The sequence below is a fragment of the Rhincodon typus genome, chromosome 1, assembly GCF_021869965.1.
Source record: "Rhincodon typus isolate 14 chromosome 1, sRhiTyp1.1, whole genome shotgun sequence".
NCBI lineage: Eukaryota > Metazoa > Chordata > Chondrichthyes > Orectolobiformes > Rhincodontidae > Rhincodon > Rhincodon typus.
Window position 1 is genome coordinate 134,129,677 of NC_063332.1, and position 22,857 is coordinate 134,152,533.

Genomic DNA, 22,857 nt, shown 5'->3' on the forward strand with positions numbered 1-22,857 from the left:
ATGCTGCTTGGCCTGCTGTGTTCATCCAGCCCTGCACCTTGTTGTCTCGGATTCTCCAGCATCTGCAGTTCCTACTATCTCTGATTCGAGTTTAGACTCCATCCCTTTTTTTAAAATTCCCAGACACATGCAAACAAATATACAAAAGGACAAGATAAGACAAAAGTATTATTGGTGAGGAAGGGAACAGTCAAAGGAAATAGTTCTGGCACCACTCAGAATCTCAAATGTCATTGAATTTTCTTTCAGTTTATTCTGCTTTCTTTCCGTTCTTTGCTGATAAGGGATATGGTTTCCACCCTGGTGCTATTTTTGTTTCTGAGGAACGGTCATTAGACTCAAAACATTAACTCTGATTTCTCTCCACAGATGGTGCCACATCTGCTGAGCTTTCCCAGCAGTTTCTGTTTTTGTTACTGTTTTTCTTTCACTGACTGAGAATTCACCCCTTTCAGTGTGTCTGAAAGTGCATTTCCCTCTCTTCCTTTCACTAAAGAAATTGGCAAAGAGAACAGTTTACAGGAAAATGGCAAATTTGAATCATGGCCAGGAGATTTTCTGTTACTCCTTACACTGGAAGGAGGGAAGAATGATTTAGAACCAGGGGTTGGGACTGGGGTGGGATGCTCTTTGGAGAGTTGGTGTAGACTTGATGGGCTGAACAGTCTCTTCTGCACTGTAGCGATTCTGAGATGTATAGAGTCTGGCGTTAATTTGCAGTTTTCAAAGAGCTGGTAGAGGCTCAACAGGCCAAATAACTAACTTCTGTGTTGGAAAATTCTTTAATTCGTTTCAATGAGTTCTTTCTTTGATAGCTTGCTGGTCTTTTTGCTAATATGGATTATTCTTTTACTAGAATAAATGGCAATTAATAGTATTCAAATTTGGAGCATTTCAAAATTACAACACTCTTGGAATGGTGTCAAATATAGGGATACTATATTTCATGGAATACCTTGATTTCACCTTTGCTGTTTCAATTTTCAGGGTCACTCTTGGGTGACAAAACACGGATGACTGAACTTTCAAGGGATATGAATGCGTATATCCGCCCATCACCAACTTTGGGTATGTTGGGAGGAGTAACCAGAACCACAAATGAAACAATTATTTTATGTGAAGGGGCAGGATATGATCTAGTTCTCGTAGAGACTGTAGGTAAGTAAAATAGTGTACATATTAAAGAAAATCTTAACATTGTAGTAAATGTATGTCATTTCTTTGGTAAAAAACTTAATTAATCATTGTGTTTAACTGGCTACTTGCAGTATCACACTTCTACTGTTTAAATGTCATTAATATGTTTTGTATTTACAGTAGGCCTAACAATAAAAATGGTACTTCATTCAGAAAACGCATACATTGTGGCTTTCATAAAAAAATTCATGCATTGACTACAAAATCTGGTTAAAATGTGCAAGTGTGATCATCATGTAGTAGCAAAAATAGATAAATTCAGCAGTTAGTGGAACTGGTGGATGGGATATTAATTGAAAGCTAATGATGAACTAGAATTATATTAATATTGTAAACCAGTGCACCATTCCTATGTTGTAGGTAGATATACATGTATGTTTTATCATTTAAGTACTCCATTTGAGGACCCATTTAATAACTAAATTGGAGCCTTCTCTGTCCTGCATCTTATGGAATTGAATTTAATTGTTCTTCTGAATTGCCTTGATTACTCTGGGTCAAGGTAATCCGTCCTGAAATTGGGTGTTTTCCCTGAGAAACTTTCTAAACTTAGTACAAGTTTTAACTTTTTGTTTATAAGATTGAGTTTTGTGACATGAAAGAGCATTGATTTTAAGTGTCATTTGTACATGAATCATAGCACTTGCATCTGTATTTTTTCAGTTTGGACAGTTTGCATGTGATAGAAACTAGGATATGGTCAACCAAAGGGTGAATGAAGTCAGTGTAGATCAATAACAGCCCAGAGATGGGGAACATGAAGGATCTGAGAATGAACATCCATTTATTGGTTTTGCAACCTACTTGTGTGTACTTGGTCCACCTGCTTCAAGTTGGCTTGAAACTGTATACCCCAGACTTTTTACCTCTATCAGGGTGATTTTTGTTATATATTTAATATTCATTCATGGGATGTGCTGGCTGATTCAGCATTTATTGTTCATCCCTAGTTGTCCTTGAGAAGGCGGTAGTACATTGTCGTCTTGAACAACTGCAGTCCATTCAGTGTAGCTATACCCACAATGCCATTAGGAAGGGAGTTCCAGGATTTTGACCCAGTGATCATGAAGTGCAAGTACAAATTGCAAGTGGTAATGTGCCATGTATCAGCTGACTTTGCCCTTCTAGTTGGTAGTGTCTGTGGATTTGGAACTTACTGTCTTAAGGACCCTTGGCAGTTTTCTGCAGTGCCCCTTGCAGATGGCAGCTACTGAGCATCAGTAATGGAAGGAGTGAATGTTTGTGGAAGTGGTGACAATGAAGTGAGCTGCTTTGTCCTGGATCATGTCAAGCTCCATGAGTGTTGTTGGAACTGTACTCATCTAGGCAAGTGGGAATGTTCTATCATGCTCCCAACATGTGACTTGTAGCTGGTGATCATAAGGTGAGATATTTGCTGCAAGATTCCTAACCTTGATCTGTTCTTGTAGCTACTATATTTATATAGCTAGTCAAATTTCATTTTTGGTCAATGGCAAAGCCCTACAAAGACAGTGGGGGATTCAGTGGTAATGCCATTAAAATATGAAGAGAAGATGGTTACATTCTCTCGTTGGAGATGGTCATTGCCAGCACTTATGTGGCAGAAATGTTAAATGCCACTTATGTCAATCCAAACCTGGATATTGTCCAGGTTTTACTGCACTTGGAGAAGGACTGCTTCAGTGTACTTAGCTAACTTCATATCAAAGGGCATGCATTCATTTCTGTCAGTGTTTTTGCATAGCAGTATATTTATGAGCATTTAACTGTATGCTGTTAATCCCACCCCATTCACTTGCTGTGTTAAGTTTCAAGCACCTCACCAACTGCACTGCATAGTCTGGAGTTGGCAATTGTCATGTTGTCCCCATATTTCCAGTATGTAAGACCAGCATAAGAAAACAATATGAGCTAGATTTTCCATGGAATGGCAATCTCTACAATTTGCCACTCCTGTTCTTTTTTACAAAAGAGAGCTCTGCATTGCTGAGGGGATATTCCACTTGAGTCTCCTACAGAAATGTGGACCCATTATTACATTCTGACAGTTCTTTCATTAATGTATGGCAGTCAGAGGAAGGCAAACCATGGCCCCTTTTTTGCAGCAGTCAGCTGTTGTATTTTAAAACTTAAAGACCCTCACAGCCACTTTGACAGCTGTTGTCTATGGTTGTGGTGTTGGTTCAGGTCCACTGGCATGGTGTGTGGGTTTGGCCCACTGGCCGGCATTGGAGAGATCTGGTTCAGTAGGAGCAGGTGGTTTCGGGTCTGGCAGAGAGGAGTGTGTCTGGTTCTGGGTCAAGGGTGTCAGATCTCTGGGACTGGTAATGTGGCCAGGTATGGGGTTGTTGGGTCCTGGGGGCATTGGGTCAGAGACTGGGCAGTGTAAGTGATGTGGGGATGATGTAGTTGGGGGTGTGTGAGGTAGGTATTGACTTTTGATTTATTGTTGTTAGATGCATCTAAGTACAGTGAAAAGTTGTGTTTTGCATGCAGTACAGGCAGATCATAACATACAAGGACTTGCAGATCATAGGGGGTTTAGACCGAGTGAGGCATGCAAGGCTATGGCTGCACAGCAGGTGCTCAAAAACAAGATCAACATTAGCTTTTAAGTTGGCGGGGCCCATTCTGCGTCTAATAATAGCGGGGAAGAAGCTATTCTTGAACCTGTTGGTAAATGTTTAAGCTTCTGTAGTTTCTGCCTGAAGGAAGATGTTGCAAGAGGGTATAACTGGGGTGGAAGGGGTCTTTGTTGGGTCAGTTTAATTATAACTCAGGAGTTAAACTATGTAGTTAATAATCTAACATTTTATGCATTACTATTTTACTTAATTTAATCAGAGCCATTAAAGTCTTTGATTTGTTATTGAGAGTTTCGGAGGATTCTAGGTGCAGAGGAATTGCCCAGAAGCAAACTCAATTTCCTGGGCAATTCTATGATGGGGATTCTGCAGAGTCCCATGCACAACTCCTCTCAATGCTGGCATAACCACTGTTTGGTCAGCAGACTCTTGTCCTAATAATTCTAGAATGGAGCATCTTGTACATGTGTTGTTATGCACATTAAGTTTTTTTTAAAATGCTTACAAAATTGCTTGAAGTTGGAGCCAATATTAGTACAGCAAGGGCAACAGTATCTGAAACCTTCATGAGTCATGGGATAACGGTGTATCTATTTGACTAATGAGATACAAGGATTGATAAACAGCCATGAGGAAGGTGCAATGTAGCAAATGAATCCAGTGTTAGCTATGGAGGAGAAATGGGTGGGATAGAGGGGAGGTGAAATAATTGAGTGAAAAGAGACAGGGAAAGTAAGCAAAATAATTGAGGTTTCACATTTTTAATACTTAACTTTTGAAATACAATTCTATGCTTTTAATTCTTTATTTTTGGATGTGAGCACTTGATTGTCACAAGGGTTCATATTACAAAGTTCAAAAAGACACTTGCGTTGGTAATTACAAGATTAAACATCATGGAAATTTTAATAGACAATTAATGTGACATTGTAGCAACGTCCAGAAACGAAAGTTAAGACTGAGACATTATTTTCCTTCAGTTGAAAACAGAGCAGCTTGTGCTGGCCAGCAACTTGTCAATTTGCTATTCATGGTGTATCTCTTTCTCACCACATACTGTTGATTTGATTTGCACATTTATAATGCGGGTTATTGCTTCTGTTGTTTCAGCTAATTCTGGCCCTGCATATTTCTTTTAAGAAGAGGACTAGAAACAAAAATGAATGATAAATCACAAGGCAGAATTTTTCAAGTTTTTTTAAATCAAATAAACACTGACAAATTTGAGTTTTTTAAATAATATTTAAAAAAAGGCTAATGAAATGCAATGTGCCTGTAAGTAAACTTACATGTTTGAATATTTGTTAACTGCATTGCACTTTGGCCATGAGTTAAGCAATGATATTTCCCTTAAGATCAAATTTAACCATCTATACTTAGTATTCCACTGTAGTACCAGTGCTGAATTCCCCACCATCAACAGTGGCTTACCAGTGATAGAAGCTGAATTGGACTAGCCATAAAATTACCATCTCCAAGAGCTATTTGGAGGCTGAAAATTCTGCAGCAAGTTATTCAGCTTCTGACTCGAGGAAAGTATTTTGCCATCTACAAGGCAAAAGTCAAGATTGTCGTAGAACACTTTATCCTCGCCTGGATGACTGCAGCTCCAACAACATTCAAACTTCAGTCATCCAGGGCAAATAAGCCAGTCTGATCACCAGCCTACTTATGAACTTAAACATTTACTCTGCTGCCGAACCACAATGGCAGTATTATGTACTGCATCAACTTGCTAAGGCTCCTTATGTATGAAGTTATGAACAAGGAGTCAGAGTTGGCCATTCAGCTCCTCTAGTCTGCTCCGCCATTTAATAAGATCATTGCTGATCCGATTATAACCTCAAATCTACATTCCTGCCTACCCCGATAACCTTTCGACCTTTCCTTAAGAATCCATCTACCTCTGCCTTAAAGTTATACAAGGAAGAGGGTTCCAAAGATACTCAATCCTGTCAGAATTATTTTTCACCTAATCTCTGTTTTAACAGACAATCCTTGAAAATGTAAATAGTGAACCCTAGTTCTAGATTCTTCCATAAGAGGAAACATCCTCTCCACATTTACCCTGTTAAGATCACCCAGGATTTTATCTGTTTCAATCAAATCACTTATATTTGTAAACTCCACGGGATGCAAGCCTGGCCTATCCAAACTTTCCTCATAAGACAACTTGCTCATTCCAAGTATTAATCTTGTAATCTGGCCCTAAACTGGCTCCAAAGGAGTTACACACTTTCTTTAAATAGGGTGACAAATACTGCGCACAGTACTCTAGTTGCAATCTTACCAGTGCTCTATATAACCGAAGCATAACCTCCTTTTGTATTCAGTTCTTCTCCTGATAACCAATAACATTCTATTAGCCTTCTTAATTCTTGTTGTACCTGCATCCTATCTTTTTGCAATTCATGCATAATGACACCTAGATCCCCCTGTGTCTCCCTGCATTCTCTCACCATTTAGATGATGTGCATTTTTATCCTTCCTGCCAACATAAACAATGTTACAATTTCCCCATTTGCCATATCTTCGCCCATTTACTTAACCTATCCACTTTTTTGTAACCTCTTTCTGTCGTCTTCCACAAGTTACTTTACTACTTACCATTGTTTGGTCAGAAAATTTGGAAACCCATTCCTTCTGTACCTTTGACAACAAAGTGCAGAGCTGGAGGAACACAGCAGGCCAAGCAGCCTCATAGGAGCAGGAAGGCTGACGTTTCGGGCCTAGACCCTTCATCTGCAGTTCCTACTATCCCTTCTGTACCTTTGTCCGTTGTTTATCTAATTGTGAACAGTTGAGTTCCCAGTACTGATCACTGTGGTGCACTATTTATTACATCTTGCCATACTGAAAAAGATCCACTTACACGGCAATATTCTATCTGTGCCAAATGTTACACCAATTTAATAAGTTGTAATAAATGTATGGATGAGATAAAAAAGGGTGAAATTTTTTCTCCAAAAATATTAACAATTACACCAGGTGTTTTCGTTTTCTGCCATAACCTTTGATGTGACACCTTATCAAATGTCTGTGGGAAGCCTAAGTGTAATATATCCTCCTGTTTCCCCTTTATCCACAGCACATGTTTCCTTCTCAAAGAACGCAAGTAGTTTGGTCAAATACAATTTCTCTTTCACAAAGCCTTGTTGAATCTGCCTGATTACCTTGAACTGATCCAAGTGCCCTCCTGTAAATTCTTTCATAATTTCTGTCAAAGGGTAAATGTTAGAAATAAAGCTGTCCTTTGGCACCTTCCAAGCCTAATACCTGTACAACTGTGAAGAACAGTGGCATCAGATGCCATTACCTCCAAGTTCCCCTTAAAGCACCTACCATTTTGACTCAGAACTGTATTGCTGTACCTTCACTGTCACTCGATCAAAACTCTGGAAGCCCTTTCCTCTCAGTGCTGCAGATGTACCTATACCAGATGACTATAGCAGTTCAAGAAGATGACTCACCATCAACTCCTTGAGGGGAGTTAGGGTGAGCAACAGATGCTGGCTTTGGGACAGTTGCCCTCATTCTACGATGGAATAAAATTTTAAATGACTCAGTTTATCACCTTGCCACTATTAATGAACTTTGCTTGCTTTTTAAGCTGATCATTTTCCTGCCTGCATTTGTGGGATGAAAGCTGAAGACGTTGCACAGTAGAACGTAGTATTGAACCGGTCAGAAGAAGGCTACTAAACCAATTGTGTAACCCTGTTTTGTTGTAGAGAATTATCCAATTAATCCTATTCCCTTGCTCATTGCCTATTCCTTACATTTTTCCCTCTTTCAAGTCTTCAATCCATATTGATATTTAATATTTAGTTTTCTTTCAGGCAATGTAATCTAATTCATAACATTTCTCTGGTTCGTTGTTGATTACTTTAGATCTGCATCCCCAGAGTGGGAAAAACTTGCCTGTTTTTTTCTTCATTTGTGCATTTATTACCTCTAGACTTGACTATTCCGATACCCTTTTGACTAGTCTTCCACATTGTACCTTATGTAAGTTTGAGGCTATCCAGAACCTTACTGGTCATGTTCTAGCTGCTGCCAAATCTTGATTAACATCAACCTTGTTCTCATTGGCACATTTGGCTCCTGTTTGAGCAATGCCTTGATTTTACAATTCTTACCTTTAGATTCAGACTTAGCCTTGCAGTACTTAATTTACTAGATCTAATTGAGGACTACTTGTTCTTTGCAAACATTGATGATATGCAGATGGGTTTATTGGTGACAATATTAAAAGCAAAGAAATTCTAGTTTGAAATTTTTTCAGAGAATAGTATCTTGGGAGAGCAGTGAATATGGCTTGATTATGTATGAATGGCAGCAATTTAATGTTTAAAATGCTGCCAAAATTTGGTCTAAAATAAGAACCAATAAGAAGATTGAAAACTCAAATTGCAGAAAATTAAGAGGGAACATATCTGTTTTGTTATTAATGGAAATAGAGCATTTTGTCTTAACTGCATTACTTGTCATGTTACCTTTCAAATATGACAAATAACCGTGAACTCCAAGTTATTTGTTAGCTGTTCTGACTGACAGAAACCAATTTTGATGAGCAATATTTTCCTGATCATATAATTCTCATGTAACTTACCTGTTACACCAATGTCACTGCAAGAATAATGCTACAGGCCAGGGATAAACTCAAAGGGCTGAATTTAACAGGCTACCCGTGGATGTGAAAACAAGAAGGTGAACCCATAGATTGGGGAGCCATATTACATGTGGTCTGTCCAACTGACTGCCCTCACTGCAATTTTATCAATGGCAGAGGCCATATTGAATGGGTCACCTAGCCTACCCGTGGCCAGATTTGTGGCTTCTGCGTGGTCAGTCTGTACTCTCCATCACTTTTCTAATTTAATGGGCAACAAGAGAGACTTTCGCTGAGCGGGTTGTGTGGCGCAAAGTTGATGACGGGCAGATATAAGCATTCCTATCCCTCAAGCATAACATTCCTTTAGTCACGCCTGGGGTAATCATGGTGCCTGCCCAAGATTATTTCATGCCTTCTAACTTTGAACTTGTATTTATGAACTGCTTTTAATGTGAATAAAATTTGGAGGTTTGGACGTTTGTTTTCCAATCCTCATTAGCTATTCAAGTGATTCAGGGCAACTGGAGTGGTAATGCTGACCAGTTCTTTAGAAAGAGAAGAGGAGATAGATGGAGTAATTAGTTTGGTGCTGTGACATTGCATAAATGACCAAATCAAAATGCATCATTCCGAGGGCAACGTGTAGTTGGCAGTTCTGCCCATGCTCTAGGTGGTAGAGGTTGTGGACTTTTAAAAGTGCTGCCATGGGAATCTTGGCAAGTTCTGCAATGTATCTTGTTGATGTTGCAAGCACTGTGTGGAGACATGGATACAGTGCCAATCAAGCAGGGTTGTTTGCTGAGGAAGGTGTCATGCTTCTTGTGTTGAAGCAACTCTCATGCAGGTGTAAACTGTCTTTTTGGTTTTGTGTATTTAAAAACTACCGTCTTCAAGGACAAGATTGTTTAAAGCACATGGATTTATAATTTCACAGCAAGAAATTAGATACCTGTTGTGAACATTTTTGTGGCTATGGGTTTCTGCATTGTGCAGACAGTGAGGAGTCAAGGAGTTATTCACAAGTGAAGCTGATTGGTTCTCAGCTAACTGAGCGGGTTGGAACCGGAAACAAGTTACAGAGACATAGACACACAGAAAGATATAGAAGGGTGCGCTGTTCTCTCCAGCAGAAGCTGCCTGTTCTCTGCAAAAGTTTAACATTGAAGAAAGCCAGTTATCTTTCCAGCAGCAGTTCCTGTGAGCTGTAACTTTTGAATTAATAAATCTGACTTTTTTCAAATGAGTCAGTTGTTCTGTACTTCCTGCAAACCAGTGGAAGCTTCCAGAAGGAGACAACTGAACACCAAGGGACTGGTTAGCTGAAATAAGGTTATCTCAACATCAGAATTGTGAAGCAAAGACCACTGAACTGACTTACTGGTTTTTCTACCTCACCAGTAATCTATTTTCCCTGTATTATCTGTTTGTATGTGTAAGGGGATAAGTGATTTAGTTGGTAATGTTATGTACCAATAGTATATCTCTCTTTACTTGTAGCTATAGTGTAATTACTTCTGACAATAAGTAAATAACTTCTAATAAATAACATTTCTTGTTCACTGCAGAAACCTCGTCTGTATTTTGTAGCAACCTTGGTTTGAAAGTCAGATAAATTTGGGTACTCTGCACATCATAAAAATAAACTTCATATTTAGCATGATCCCAGAATAGTGGGGCTCAATTTATGGCATACAAGCGAGTGAGCTGGAACAAAGTTAGAGGGCTTTTGGGCATAGAGATCTACAGAGTGTTTTTCTCCAAAGGGAATATAATCTCTTTCCCTTCAAAGGAAGAATTCAAGCACATAACTCGTCTAAGAGATGCAGGGGTGACTCCGATCCCTTCTGGAGAAGGATTTAGTTTTCCTTCCAGAAAGTTTGTTGAAATTTAAAGTATTGGTAAATGGAATAGGCAGAGAGTATATCTCCGTTCCATTGTACAGTGTCTAGGCTAGCGGTAGTCAGGGTAGTAAAGAAATTGCCTATAGATGGAATTGATTTACTACTAAGAGATGGTTTGGCAGCAGTGAAAATCGTACCATTGGCTATAATTGTGGAAAATCCATTTGCGTCTAGAAATACTAACAGATTTCCATCATATGTAGTGACCAGAGCATTGGCTAAACAAAGTCTGTCAAGAGTTAATAGTAAGTACCACAAGCAGGTGTTGTGATGGCTGAAACTCAGTTTAAGGATGAGGATGGTTCAAGAGAAGTTTTGGACATGTCTTCATTTGTTGAAGCTCAGGAAGTGGATCCAGAGTTAATTAAGTTAGCAAAGATTGTTCACACCGAAGCTGAGACTGAAGTAAGGAAGGGGAGACATTCTCAAAAACCTGTGGATGAAGAATGGGCTTAGTTTTTGCTTGTCCATCAGATGGTGGTACTGCCAAGAATGTCGTAAGGAGATATTGTGAGGAGCACATGGAGTTCCTACAGCATAGCATACACAATACTCATGTTTTCCGTATCGATAAACAGGTATTTTACATGACCAGGACTTCATAAATGTTTTTTTACAGAACTGCACTACATGTTATACATGTCAGGTGGTAGGAAAACCTGAACAAGTAATCATACCAGTACTTTTTGATACCAAACCAGTTTTTGAAGAACCACTTAATTCAGTTATTGGATTACATGGGGGCATTACCAGAAAAGCAGGACATTAATTTATCCTCGCAGTTATAAGCATGACAACTCGATGCCTAGAGGACATTCCTTATTGACCAGTCCATCCTGTTCCAACTCTGAGATTAGCGAGATTGAAGTTATAGCCCAGTGACTTCTAACATAGGCAGGTGGGATGCATTCATTCACGCTTCTGACGTATGCCTTATGGATGATGGACAGGCTTTGAGAAGTTATTTGTCACTGAATTCTCAGCTGCTGACATTATCTTGTAGCCATTTGTTTTTATATGCGTCCTCCAGTTAAGGATCTAGTCTATTATGACCTTTATGGAAGCGTGAAATTGAATGATTTACTGCTGCATTGAATGATCCATACATACTGTTTTTATGTAGAATTGTTCCAAATGCTCCCATATTTGTGGCCGCTATATCTTTTAAAATTATTCTTGGGATGGGGGCTTCACTCTGTTAAGACCATCTCTGTGGTTCTTTTAGGTTTGGAAATGAGTTGAAGTTGAGAATGGAACTTTAAACAGCAGTTTGTTGTTTTTTTAGAAAAAAGAGAGCACAAAAGGCTAATGTTTGCTATTGGGAACTGGCCTGGAAAGACAATGCAGATTTCTTACTGCTGTCAGAATACTGTGAATGATTCAGCGCTGAGATGGGTCAGGAACTGGCAGCAGGTTGGATGTTGAATTGATCAATCAAGGGAGGTCTGGTGCTAGCCAGCCAATCATAATGTTATAAAGAAAGTAAGCAAAGAGTGAACTGGATCTGACTGGGTTTTGGGTTGGAGACCGTTTGGTTTTGGAAGTTGTCTGACTGGACTGTGAATTTTGTTGGTTCTCTCAAGTTATTCTTCAGTTATCAACTTGTTGAAAGTTCTGAGAGAAAGAACCTCTGTCATAAAATACAAGTAGAAAGTGTCCAGCTGTCTGCAGAATCATTTTACTTTGGCTAGTGACTTTGGAATTCAAGCAAAATACACAGTTCTGTGTGCCTGCAGTACAACCATCGTCCAAGGATTTCATGAAGGCCTGGTGATCATAATTGAAACGGTTATTAAACTGACATATTAAGATTCTTTTATTTTCATTTCTACTTTATCCCGTAACTGTGTCTGCCGGTGCAAGAAAGTGAGTTTTTACTCAGACTGGGCATATGTTGTGGATATTAATTCGATTGCCGTGTAGTTTATCAGTGTTCTGCTAAAGTTATATCCATAACTTTATTATTAAGGTTTAAACTTGATGTCCAAGATCTGTTATTTGTAAACTCTGGTAGGAATAGTTGAGCAATTTTGACGTTCCCTGAATATTTTAAGTTCACTGTGTCATGAATCCAGTGATAGTGGGCTGATTTGGTTAAGTTTACTATCCCTGTGTTGCAACAATTAGCTTATTGCTTGGCCCTTGTTGCCCTTAACAAGGTGGTTGTGAGCTGCTTATTTGAATCACTGCAGTCCATTTGGTGTAAGTATAGTACTTCTAGGAGTGAAGTTCCAGGATTTTGGCCAGGTGACAACGAACAAATGGTGACGTGTCTCCAAGTCAGGATGGCAAATTGATCGGAGGGGAAATTGCAGGTGATGGTATTTCTACGTATCTGCTGCCCTTGCCTTTTCAAGTGGTAGTCGTCATGGGTTTCGAGGGTATTGTCTAAAGAGCCTTAGTGAATCCTTACAAAAATAATTGATAATTCTTGTGGGTCTGTAGAACTTCTGCGTTCTTTTTGTGCATGAAACTGATTCAAATTCTGTTCTAAAATGCATCATTGTTACTTACGTTGTGAAAGTCTTCTCCATTGATACTAGCTTGATGGATGAACCATTTAGTGTCACGTATATCTAAGGAGATGCAGTGAAAAGCGTTCTATCACCACAATCCAGCACCATTTTGAAGTGCAAAGGAATAAAAAGGAAGTACTTAAATAGAGTTTATTTTCCTCAGCTGGGATCCCAAACACAGCTCCAGGCCTTCTGCAAGGTTCGTGCTCCAGGCCTACCACAGCCATGAGCCCTCTCTCTGGACACTGACACCACTGCAGTCAATCCCTGCCACCGATGGAGTCCATACTCCGCTGCCATTCCAGGAGTCCATGCATCAGGCCTACAAGCCAGTAGTCACCGCCAACACTGCTCTGGCCTCCCTGCAACATCAGGAAGATGAAGAAAGGGGAGAGAGAGCGAGAAAACAAATGTGGCCAACCTGGAGTGGAGGAGCTCAACTCAAACACTACCTACAGTGCCACTGCTGCCAGCTTTTTTTTAAGAAAGAACTTGCATATGTATCTGTCTGTTTCATTGCATTAGGATGCTACAGAGTGCTTTCGCAATCAGGCATTTCTGAAGAATAGTTGCTTTTGAAACAAAGGGAACGTACAGCCAGTTTTCATATTCCACAATTGAAGCCGTTCCTTGGTTCTGCACTGTACTAATGACTTGTGAAAATAAACACAAGCCCTAGAAAGGGGATGAACCCATCCTGACTTTCTTGTCAAGGTGCTTGACCTTCTGATTTACCAATGTGAGTACTGACTCCCATTTATCAACATACGCAGTCAGTATTGTGAACTAATGGTGGTTTTGACTTTTAATTTTCTTTCTAATGTAAGCATAAATATAAATGTTGCATTATTAAAAGTGATGCGTTTAAACCTTGATATTAAACTGTTCAGATGAATGTTCAAAATTCTCAGAAATCCTCAGAAGGCCAAGAAATTTTACAGTAGTCCCAGAGGACCATAGGTTTGCTCTTTCATTAGAAAGACCCAACTGGTGGTGGTTTAGCCTGGAGAAGTTGTGTAGGAGAGTCCTTCATGGTAAACTAGCCATTGCAGGAATTGAATTGCTCTGCATTGCAAACTAGCTGTCCAGCCAGCTGAGCTAACTGACTCCTAAAATTACAATATGATTGGACATTCAGAAGGATTTTGATAATGTCTGGCACAGGCAGTTGGTTAGCAAAATTAAAGCAGATGCTATAAAATATAATGTACCAGCATGGGTTACGGATTGGCTAACGGACAGAAAACGGGATTAAATGGGTTATTCTCGTTGGCAGACAGTAATGACTGCGGTGCTACAAAGGATCTGTACTAGGACCTCAACAGTTCGCAATATATATCAATTATTTGTATATGGGACCCAAATATAACATTTCCAAATTTGCAGAGTGAGATGCAAAATGATTTTAAAAGAGCATTTGGGCAGGTTTAGTGATTAGGCAACATGATGACCAATATGGAAAAATATGAGGAATATCGATTTTTGATAGGAATACTAGATATGTAGAATACTACTTAAATGGTGAGAGGTTGAAAAGTGTAGATGTGCAAAGGGATTTAATGTCCCTGCCAGTAAATCACTGAAGGCTAGCATGCAAGTGCAGCAAGACATTAGGAATGCCAATGGAATCTTAGTCTTTATCACAAAAAGATTTCCAAGCAGGAGTAGTAAATTTAGCTTCAGTGTCTACAGGAGCTTGGTAGACTGTACCTGGTGTACTGTTTCAGTTTTGGTCACCTTATTTTATTGCCATTGTGGAGAGAAACAAAGTTTTGTGACAATGCTGTGCCTTTAAAGAGACGCATTCTGACCTCTTTCTCTTGCAGAGGGGTGTTGTCGCAGTGATATCAAAATGTCTCCTTCAGAAAGGCAGTTGGTAAATAGCTTTGAGTTCTCCATAGATTCTCCATAGAAATTTCTGAAGAAGGGTCTAGGCCCGAAATGTCAGCTTTCCTGCTCCTCTGATGCTGCTTGGCCTGCTGTGTTCATCCAGCTCTGCACCTTGTTATCTCAGATTGTCCAGCATCTGCAGTTCCTACTATCTTTGAGTTCTCAATGGTATTTTTTTCCCCCTAAAGTAAGACAAAGAATCATGAGTGGGTGGGGTCAAGCTCACACGGAATCGAAGACTTTAGTTTTGCTTTCAGCTAGTGGTGCAGGTTTTTGCTGGCTGCTGGAGCTGAAAGCTTGTTCTCTGCTGCTAGAGTGAAGACTTAGACAGAGAGGCTTCGTGTTTAAAAAATTAAAAAGGGCAGATTATTTCTTTTTGTTGTTTTATTTTACTGGTTAGGAGAGACAGCACGTGAGAATAATAACTGTTGCTAAATTGTCTTTGTCTTTGCCAAGGGTGTATTTATGGGATGCTGCCTATATTGAAACAGTTGATGATTAGTGGTTAAATAATACATAACCTTCTTAAGTATTTCAACAGTAAAGCTATACCAATTCTCCTTATTCTTTAACAGTCTTATAAGAATAAAGTGCATTTTGATTAAAGCTTAATGGTGTGCCTGTATTCTCTATAGAATTTTGAAAAATGATAGGTAATGTCATTAAAACCTACAAAATACTTAAAGGAATAGACAAGCTAGATACAGGCAAGATATTTACCCTGCAATTAAATGGGGGGATGCCATTTAGCACAGATGAGAATTTCTTTGGAATTCTCCACCCCAGAGGAGGCTGTCTTATTTAATGGAGAGGTTGATACGTTTTTTTGATCATCCCATAAAAGGTTATAAAACGGTATAGGTAAAAAGTATTGATGTATTTGATCTACCATGATCATTTTAAATGGCAGAGCAAGCGCGACTGGCTGAATGGCCTATCCTACTCATAATATATTTTTACAAGAACATATTCAATGCAACAGTGTCAGTGTGGTGTTTTCTTTTCCTTCTTTGCAGGCGTGGGCCAGTCTGAATTTGCAGTAGCAGACATGGTGGATATGCTGATATTATTCATTCCACCCGTAGGAGGAGATGAATTGCAGGTGAGATGCAAGCTGTTGTATATTTTAATGAATTAATGGTTGATTTGTGGAATTTAGACAAAATAGAAACTCTGTCAAGTTCTTTTTGATTTAAGTTATTACTACCATTATTGGAGGGGAGATGATGGCCTAGTGGTATTATTGCTGAACTGTTAATCCAGAGACCAGATAATGTTCTGGGGACCAGAGTCAAATACCGCCATGGCAGATGGTGAAATTTGAATTCAATAAATATCTGGAATTAACAGTCTAATGATGACCATGAATCCATTGTCAATTGTCAGAAAATCTGGTTCACTAATGTTCTTTAGGGAAGGAAACTGCCATCCGTACCTGGTCTTGCCTGCATGTGACTCCAGACCCACAGCAATGTGGTTGATTCTTAACTGTCCTCTGGGCAATTAGGGATGGGCAATAAATGCTGCCTAGCCAGCGATGCCCTCATCCCGTGAATGAATAAAGAAAAAAAACCCAACAAATATTTCAAAATTGTTTGGGTTCATTGCATTTGAAAGGAAGGGAGCAAGAATAAACTTGAGATTTTGAGTTGATTTGTGTTGAAAACTCTGCCGATATTGCACAGGTACCCTTACTTTTCTTTTAAGTTATGGCCTCACCTTTGAGATTATATTGTTGCATTTGTATTTTTCCTACCTTTCCCTGTCCCTGATTGAGAGATTCTGAGACTAATTAAAATGCTTTGCCTGATACTTGGCATGTAATATGACTCAAACCTGCAGTATCTTTGTAGTTTTTGTATAAAATCAAATGAATCGTTTGGAAAGTTGTTGGAGAGTTTATGTGGAGTTAATTCTTGCATTACTTTTGTTGTTTTAAATCTTGATTATAATCACTTGATAATTTTTAATTTTTTATTTACCCAAGTTTCGTTGGACTGTATGCCAGTACCTGCCCACTTGTAGAATGAATCCATATTGACCTCATTGTTTTAAACTAATAAAAATATAATTTCAGTTGTGCACATTTAATTTTGATTAAATGAATTCAGCAGGGTATTAATGTAAACACTTTTTAAAATTTTTGTAAGACATGTTAAATTGACAGTTTAAATTATATTCCTAGAAAGGATTTCAGCACCAAGTTAGAATTTTGGAAATTTACAGACATTTTTCTAAAATGTGGGGGCAGTTGTGTTTCAGAGGTAGTGTGTGAATATTTTCTTTCCCCATCGACATTGCTAAACATGTCAAGCTTGTATTTTACTGATTTGTGTCACTAATATGTGTAGATGATTCTTTAAGTTATCAGTTCTAAAATTAGAAACTAGAAATGTGATGAGTAAGCTCTTCCTCTCAATTAGAATTATATATGTTATCCCGAAGATATTCGTGCAAAGTTACTTGGACATTAGGCTGACGAGCAATGAGATGCACTTTGAAGAAATTGTCTGGTTGTTGTCAGAAAGTGGCAAATTGCTTTCGATTCTGGGGAAGAGTAAAGGGTATTGTGTAAAATCAGCCTTGCCCAATAAAAACAAATCTGTTAATAAGGAACACAGAAGTGTGCATGGCAGCATTGGAACATTTCATAGACAAGAACATTACGTGCACTCCTGGAAGTGAAATTGGGGTGCAACAGGGAAACAAAGAAAGGAAAAGAATTACAACTTTAAATTTGAAGCCTCCAAAAATTTTACACTTTGCGTCAGAGCCTCAGACATTCTGCTGTTGCTTGCTTGCACATCATTGAGCAATAGCTTTGCTTCCAAATTCAAGTTAAGTGGTTCCTGTAGGTTCCCAAGTGACTTAAAGGGGTTCCCAGTAAATTAGCTGTTAAATTAGCACATCTCACCTAATATAATGTGGAAAATAAAAGTTGACATCTGTGCCCAAGTTGGGGAGAGGAAAATCAGTAAGCATTCCCATCAATAGTTACAATCGAGGAATTGCATATGTGTGAATATTAATTGTGTTCTATAAAGTATGAACCATGTATGTTCAGCTGTGATGTCTCAACTAGTTGAGTAGCCTGTCAATCCCACTGCCCAAGCTCTTAGATAATTAATGGCCAAGAATGTATATTATAGGTGGATTAATTTAAGCATGTTCCTTCAAAACACAGGTGGAGAGAAAATCATTAAAGAGGACTGGACTTTAAAAATATATAAAAATAAAAATCTATCCATTTCCTCTGTGGTGAAGTTTGTTATACCAAAGTAATTCAATTTTTTTGTTCCTTAGGGTATTAAACGTGGTATAATAGAGATGGCAGATTTAGTTGTTATAACAAAAGCTGATGGAGACCTCCTTGTTCCAGCTAGAAGGATGCAAGCTGAATACACAAGTGCGCTGAAATTGCTTCGTAATCGGTCAAAGAACTGGAAGCCAAAGGTAATGTGTGCTAAGTGTGGACTATGTACACTTTCCTAGACTTGCTCATGAACCACTTTAATACTTTTTATTGACAGGAAAGCGTAAGTTCTGTGCCATAAAATAGCAGCTACCGGTTACATATTTAGTTTTCTTCAAACTGTAGATCTGTACCAAAGGCACATTTTACTCTCTCTTTGAAGCTTCTGTGCTCCACAGATCTTTATTCAGGACATTTAAAGAAACCACTTTTGCCCCTGCAAATGCAAAGTCTAATTTTTTTATTGCATCTAACAAATAGACTGCTTTTCAAAATTTCGTATTCATTCTGTTCACCCATGACATTCATTAGAAAATAGAATATATTCCATATTTTGAACATGTGAACTGACCTTTGCCATGCACTTAAGCATTTTCTCCTTTATTGCATAAATATCATTCAATTAGGTAGATACATCCAGGCATTAAAAATTGATTCTGTGGTAGAAAGATCTGCTTTTTCTAATACTACAATCCAAGCTTGTATGGCCCTTTGCATTACAACTCTCATTCATGACTACGTGCTTTAAAGTCAAAGTCATTGAAACTTAGATTGTCAAAATTTGTAAGTTAGGTTTTTTTCCCTACAGTTGAGAGCTGTCACGCCATTTTTTTTTCCATTTACTGTTGGTGCAGTTGCTTCCTTGTGTGCATTCTTTTTGTCATTTGGGATACCTTTTGAAATATACCAAGCAACAGAATTTTTCTGCAACTGTCTGTGAATCTTAAATCACACTGCTGTATAAATGGCTTTCAATTGAAGCTATCAATGACTGACTTCGATTTGGAAGAGGCATTATAGTCGAGGGAAGAAAGGGAGGTATATTAATTCTCTCATAACACCATGCAGAACTGCTCCATTGTGTCCTTTACAATCTAACCAGTTGTGTCCTGGTGCCCATACGTAGTCACCACTGCATTGAAAATCTTGAACTGTTGAACTTTAAGTGTCAGAGGTTATGGCAGCAAGCTGCTGGGTGTTAATGTTGGGCATCTTGAGACTTGCATTCATCCCCTTTTTGACCCAGGTGATGCCAGCCATCTGGCATTGACGCTAATGTGCAGCTCCTACTATCTCCCTCATAATTCTGAGGGAGGTGACTGGAAGGCAATGATGGTTCACCATCTCAACTATTATCTTGTCTGTTACTGTCAGCTGCCTCTTGCTGATGAACCAAAGATGTGTTTCTCTCACCGATGGGAAAACTGACTGTAAAGTTCCCTTGTTACCTCCTGCATCTTCAGCCCTTTTTAGATTGAAGCCCAGATCATCATAGTGGTGTGTACAATGGATGTACAAAACTGCATCAGCATTTGAGCTCTTGCTCCTTGGCTCCCTGCAGGTTACTTTGGAGTTATTCTGTCCACTGTGTACTGCAAAATTATAATTCAACCCTGCGAGCGTATTAGGGTTTCAGTTATGCAGATTCTCTCCTATTTCATGCAAGGAATAGTGAAGAATTTTTAAGAACTGATGTTAATTAATCTGTTAAATCAGTAAGCAGTACTTGAAAGTTTCCCAGCCTACAAAAAAATTGAAAAGAATTGGCTGAAACAGGCACCTTGTTGATGAAAGCATAACTTCCGCAGTGGCTCTCACACCAGTTATTTGGTGGGTTGCTCATGTTCGTTCGAAGGTTGGCTGATCCAGTATCTGAGGCTTTCAGCAGAACTTCCTGGATAAGCTTGTTCTATGAGAACAGATATTTTCAAGATTAGTGTGTGACATAAGGTACAACTCTATTTCTAGCATACATTCTACTTGGTATCAAAAGTCAAGCATTTTGAATAGTTCTGAAAATTTCTAGTGAGAAATTCTGCTACAGTGTTTTGAGATAAAAGAAGCCTTTGCCTTTGCTCATAATTTTGAGTTAGTTTCATCAGTAGCGTGGTCAGGATGCTGCATAGGGGTGAAGTTTGCGATAAATATCTTTTCCACAAATTTTTTTTTTTTATTCATTCACGGGATGAGGGTATCGCTGGCTAGGCAGCATTTATTGCCCATCCCTAATTGCCCAGAGGGCAGTTAAGGGTCAACCAAATTGCTGTGGATCTGGTGTCATATGTAGGCCTGACTAGGTAAGGATGGCAGTTTCCTTCCCTAAAGGACAATAATGAACCAGATGGGTTTTTCCAACAATCGTCAATGGATTCACAGTCATCATTACACCCTTAATTCCAGATATTTATTGGATTCAAATTTCACCATCTGTCACGGCAGGATTCGAATCCGGGTCCCCAGAGCATTATCTGGGTCTCTGGATTAATAGTCCAGCGATAATACCACTTGGCCATCGCCTCCCCCAGAAACGTAGTCTGCAGAATCAGAGAGCCTAATGTTTCTCGGTGCTAATAATTTGTAGATTTCTAACTAAACTCTCATGTTTGGAAGTTTTACAAGCTAAACTCTTAAGTAACTGTTGTCTGAACTGTCCTAAACTTTCTAGGAAAGAGACTAAACTTCTAAATTCAACACTGGAATCTTGGGAACTGAGCAGAAAAACTTGTTTCTGAATTGAACTCAAATAAAAAAACTTGTCTTAAATTCTTCTGAACTAAAAACAAACTGGTTCTGCATGTTTACTCTAATTTTCCTAGCCTACCAATATAAACATCTTTCCATTAAAACCACAGGATTTGTAGTCACTTGCTGTGTGACAAATACTAGATTAGGTCACTGTTTCAAAAGGACACTGACCATTTTATTTAAAGAAAATCCTTCACAGAAATAACCAACATTCACCTTACACCTATCTTGTAATCCAAATTCCAAAACTAAAATATATTTAAAATATGTGCCTTTCATCACGGTATGTTCTATGGTAAAGAATTCCATAGATTCACCACCCTCCGAAAAAGATTCTTCTTCTCTGTCACAAGTGGTTAACTCGTGACTCTGACATTATGCCCTCTGGTCTGACAATCTCCCACAAAGGGGAAACAGCCTGTCTGCATCTCCCCTGTCAAGCCCCCTGTGAATCTTTGTTTCAACAAAATCTCCTGTCTTTCTCTCAAAGTCCAATGTGTACAAGCTCAACTTATTCAACCTCTACTCCTAAGGAAATCTCTCCATACCCAGGATTAACATAATGAAACTTTTCAGGACTGCATCCAATTCCAATATATTCTTCCTTAAATAAAAGGACCAGATTGTTTATAGTTTTACCTGTGTCTTGTATAGTTTTAGCAAAACCTCCCTATTTTTTTTCTCCTCCATTCCCTTTGAAATAAAGGCCAGCAGTCCATTGCCTTTCCTATTATGAGCTGCAATTGGATGCCAACTTTGTGATTTTTGCACTGGAATTGCCAAATTCCACTGGCTGGAACTTTCCTTATTTAAATAATATTCAGTTCTTCTATTTTTCCAGCCACAGTGCACATTTTCCTACATTTATATTGCATCTGCCAAGTGTTCGCCAATTCCCTTTATATCCCTCTGTTGACTCCTTGTGTCACCCTCACTACTTGCCTTACCACCTATTTTTGTAATCCACAGATGTGGCTATAGTACATTCACCTCTGTCATCCAAATCATTGATTTATGTTATAAATAATTGTGGCCCAGCATTGATCCCTGTGGCAGTCCACTAGTTACAGATTGCCATCATGCTGAACTTCTTTCGCAGTCCACTCCACTAACTCAGCCCTCATTCCTTTGTAGTTCTTACTTAAGTTTAGTTACATTGTTTCCAACCCAAGTTACTCACTCTCAAACTGAATGCTAAACTTTACCATGTTACAGTCTCTGTTGCCCAGAGGATTTTTTACTGAAATCATTTATTAAGCCTGCCTCATTGCATATTATCATATTCAAAATCATTTGATCCCTGATTGGATCCACAACATATTGTTCTGGGAAACTGTCCAAAATGCACTCTGAATTCTTCCTCGTAGCTACATTTGCCCATTTGGTTTTCCCAATCTATATTAAGATTAAAGTCATTTATGATTAATGCGTTTTGTACATGTCTTCATTATCGTACCTTTTTTCCTGCTCATTTTGTGGGATGAGAGTGCTGCTGGCTGGCCAGCATTTATTGCTTGTCCGTAGTTGCTCTTGAGAAGGTGATGGTGAGCTGCCTTCTCGAACACTGCAGTCACAAGTGACCCACAATGCCATTAGGGAGATAATTCCAGGATTTTGACCCAGTGACAGTGAAGGAACAGCAATATATTTCCAAGTCAGGATGGTGATTGGCCTAGAGGAGACCTTGAAGTTGGGGTGCTGTTCCCATACATCTGCTGCCCTTGTCCTTCTAGATGGAAGTGGTCATGGGTTTGGAAGATGCTGTCTGAGGATCTTTGTTGAATTTCTGCAGTGAATCTTGTGTAAACTGCTGCTACTGAGCAGAGGTGATTGAGAGAATGGATGCTTGAGGATGTAGTCCCAATTAAGCAGTCTGCTTTGTCTTAAGTATTGTTGATGCTGCACTCATCCAGGTAAGTGGGGAATATTCCTGACTTGTGCCTTGTAGGTGGTGGACAAGCTTTGGGGAGTCAGGAGGTGTTACTTGCTGCAGTATTTTAGCCTCTGATTTACTCTAGTAGCCACTGTGTTTGTAGTGAATCCAGTTGAGTTTCTGGTCAACGGTAACTCCAGGATGTTGATAGTGGAGGATTCCATGATGGTAACACCACTGAATATCAAGGGCCGGTTAGATTGTCTCTTATTGGTGGTGATAGCCTTGCATTTGTGACTT

The 22,857-nt window shown here is 39.0% G+C and overlaps 1 protein-coding gene across 1 annotated transcript in view; it reads left to right on the plus strand.

Annotated features, from left to right (window-relative positions):
• Window positions 1–22,857, plus strand: part of mmaa (metabolism of cobalamin associated A) — a 51,630-nt gene that overhangs the window by 21,951 nt on the left and 6,822 nt on the right. Inside the window, exons 3-5 of the mRNA XM_048601022.1 lie at window positions 988–1,158; window positions 15,703–15,788; window positions 17,990–18,139. Of these exons, the coding sequence (XP_048456979.1) occupies window positions 988–1,158; window positions 15,703–15,788; window positions 17,990–18,139 (407 nt within the window). The remainder of the gene's footprint in view (window positions 1–987; window positions 1,159–15,702; window positions 15,789–17,989; window positions 18,140–22,857) is intronic.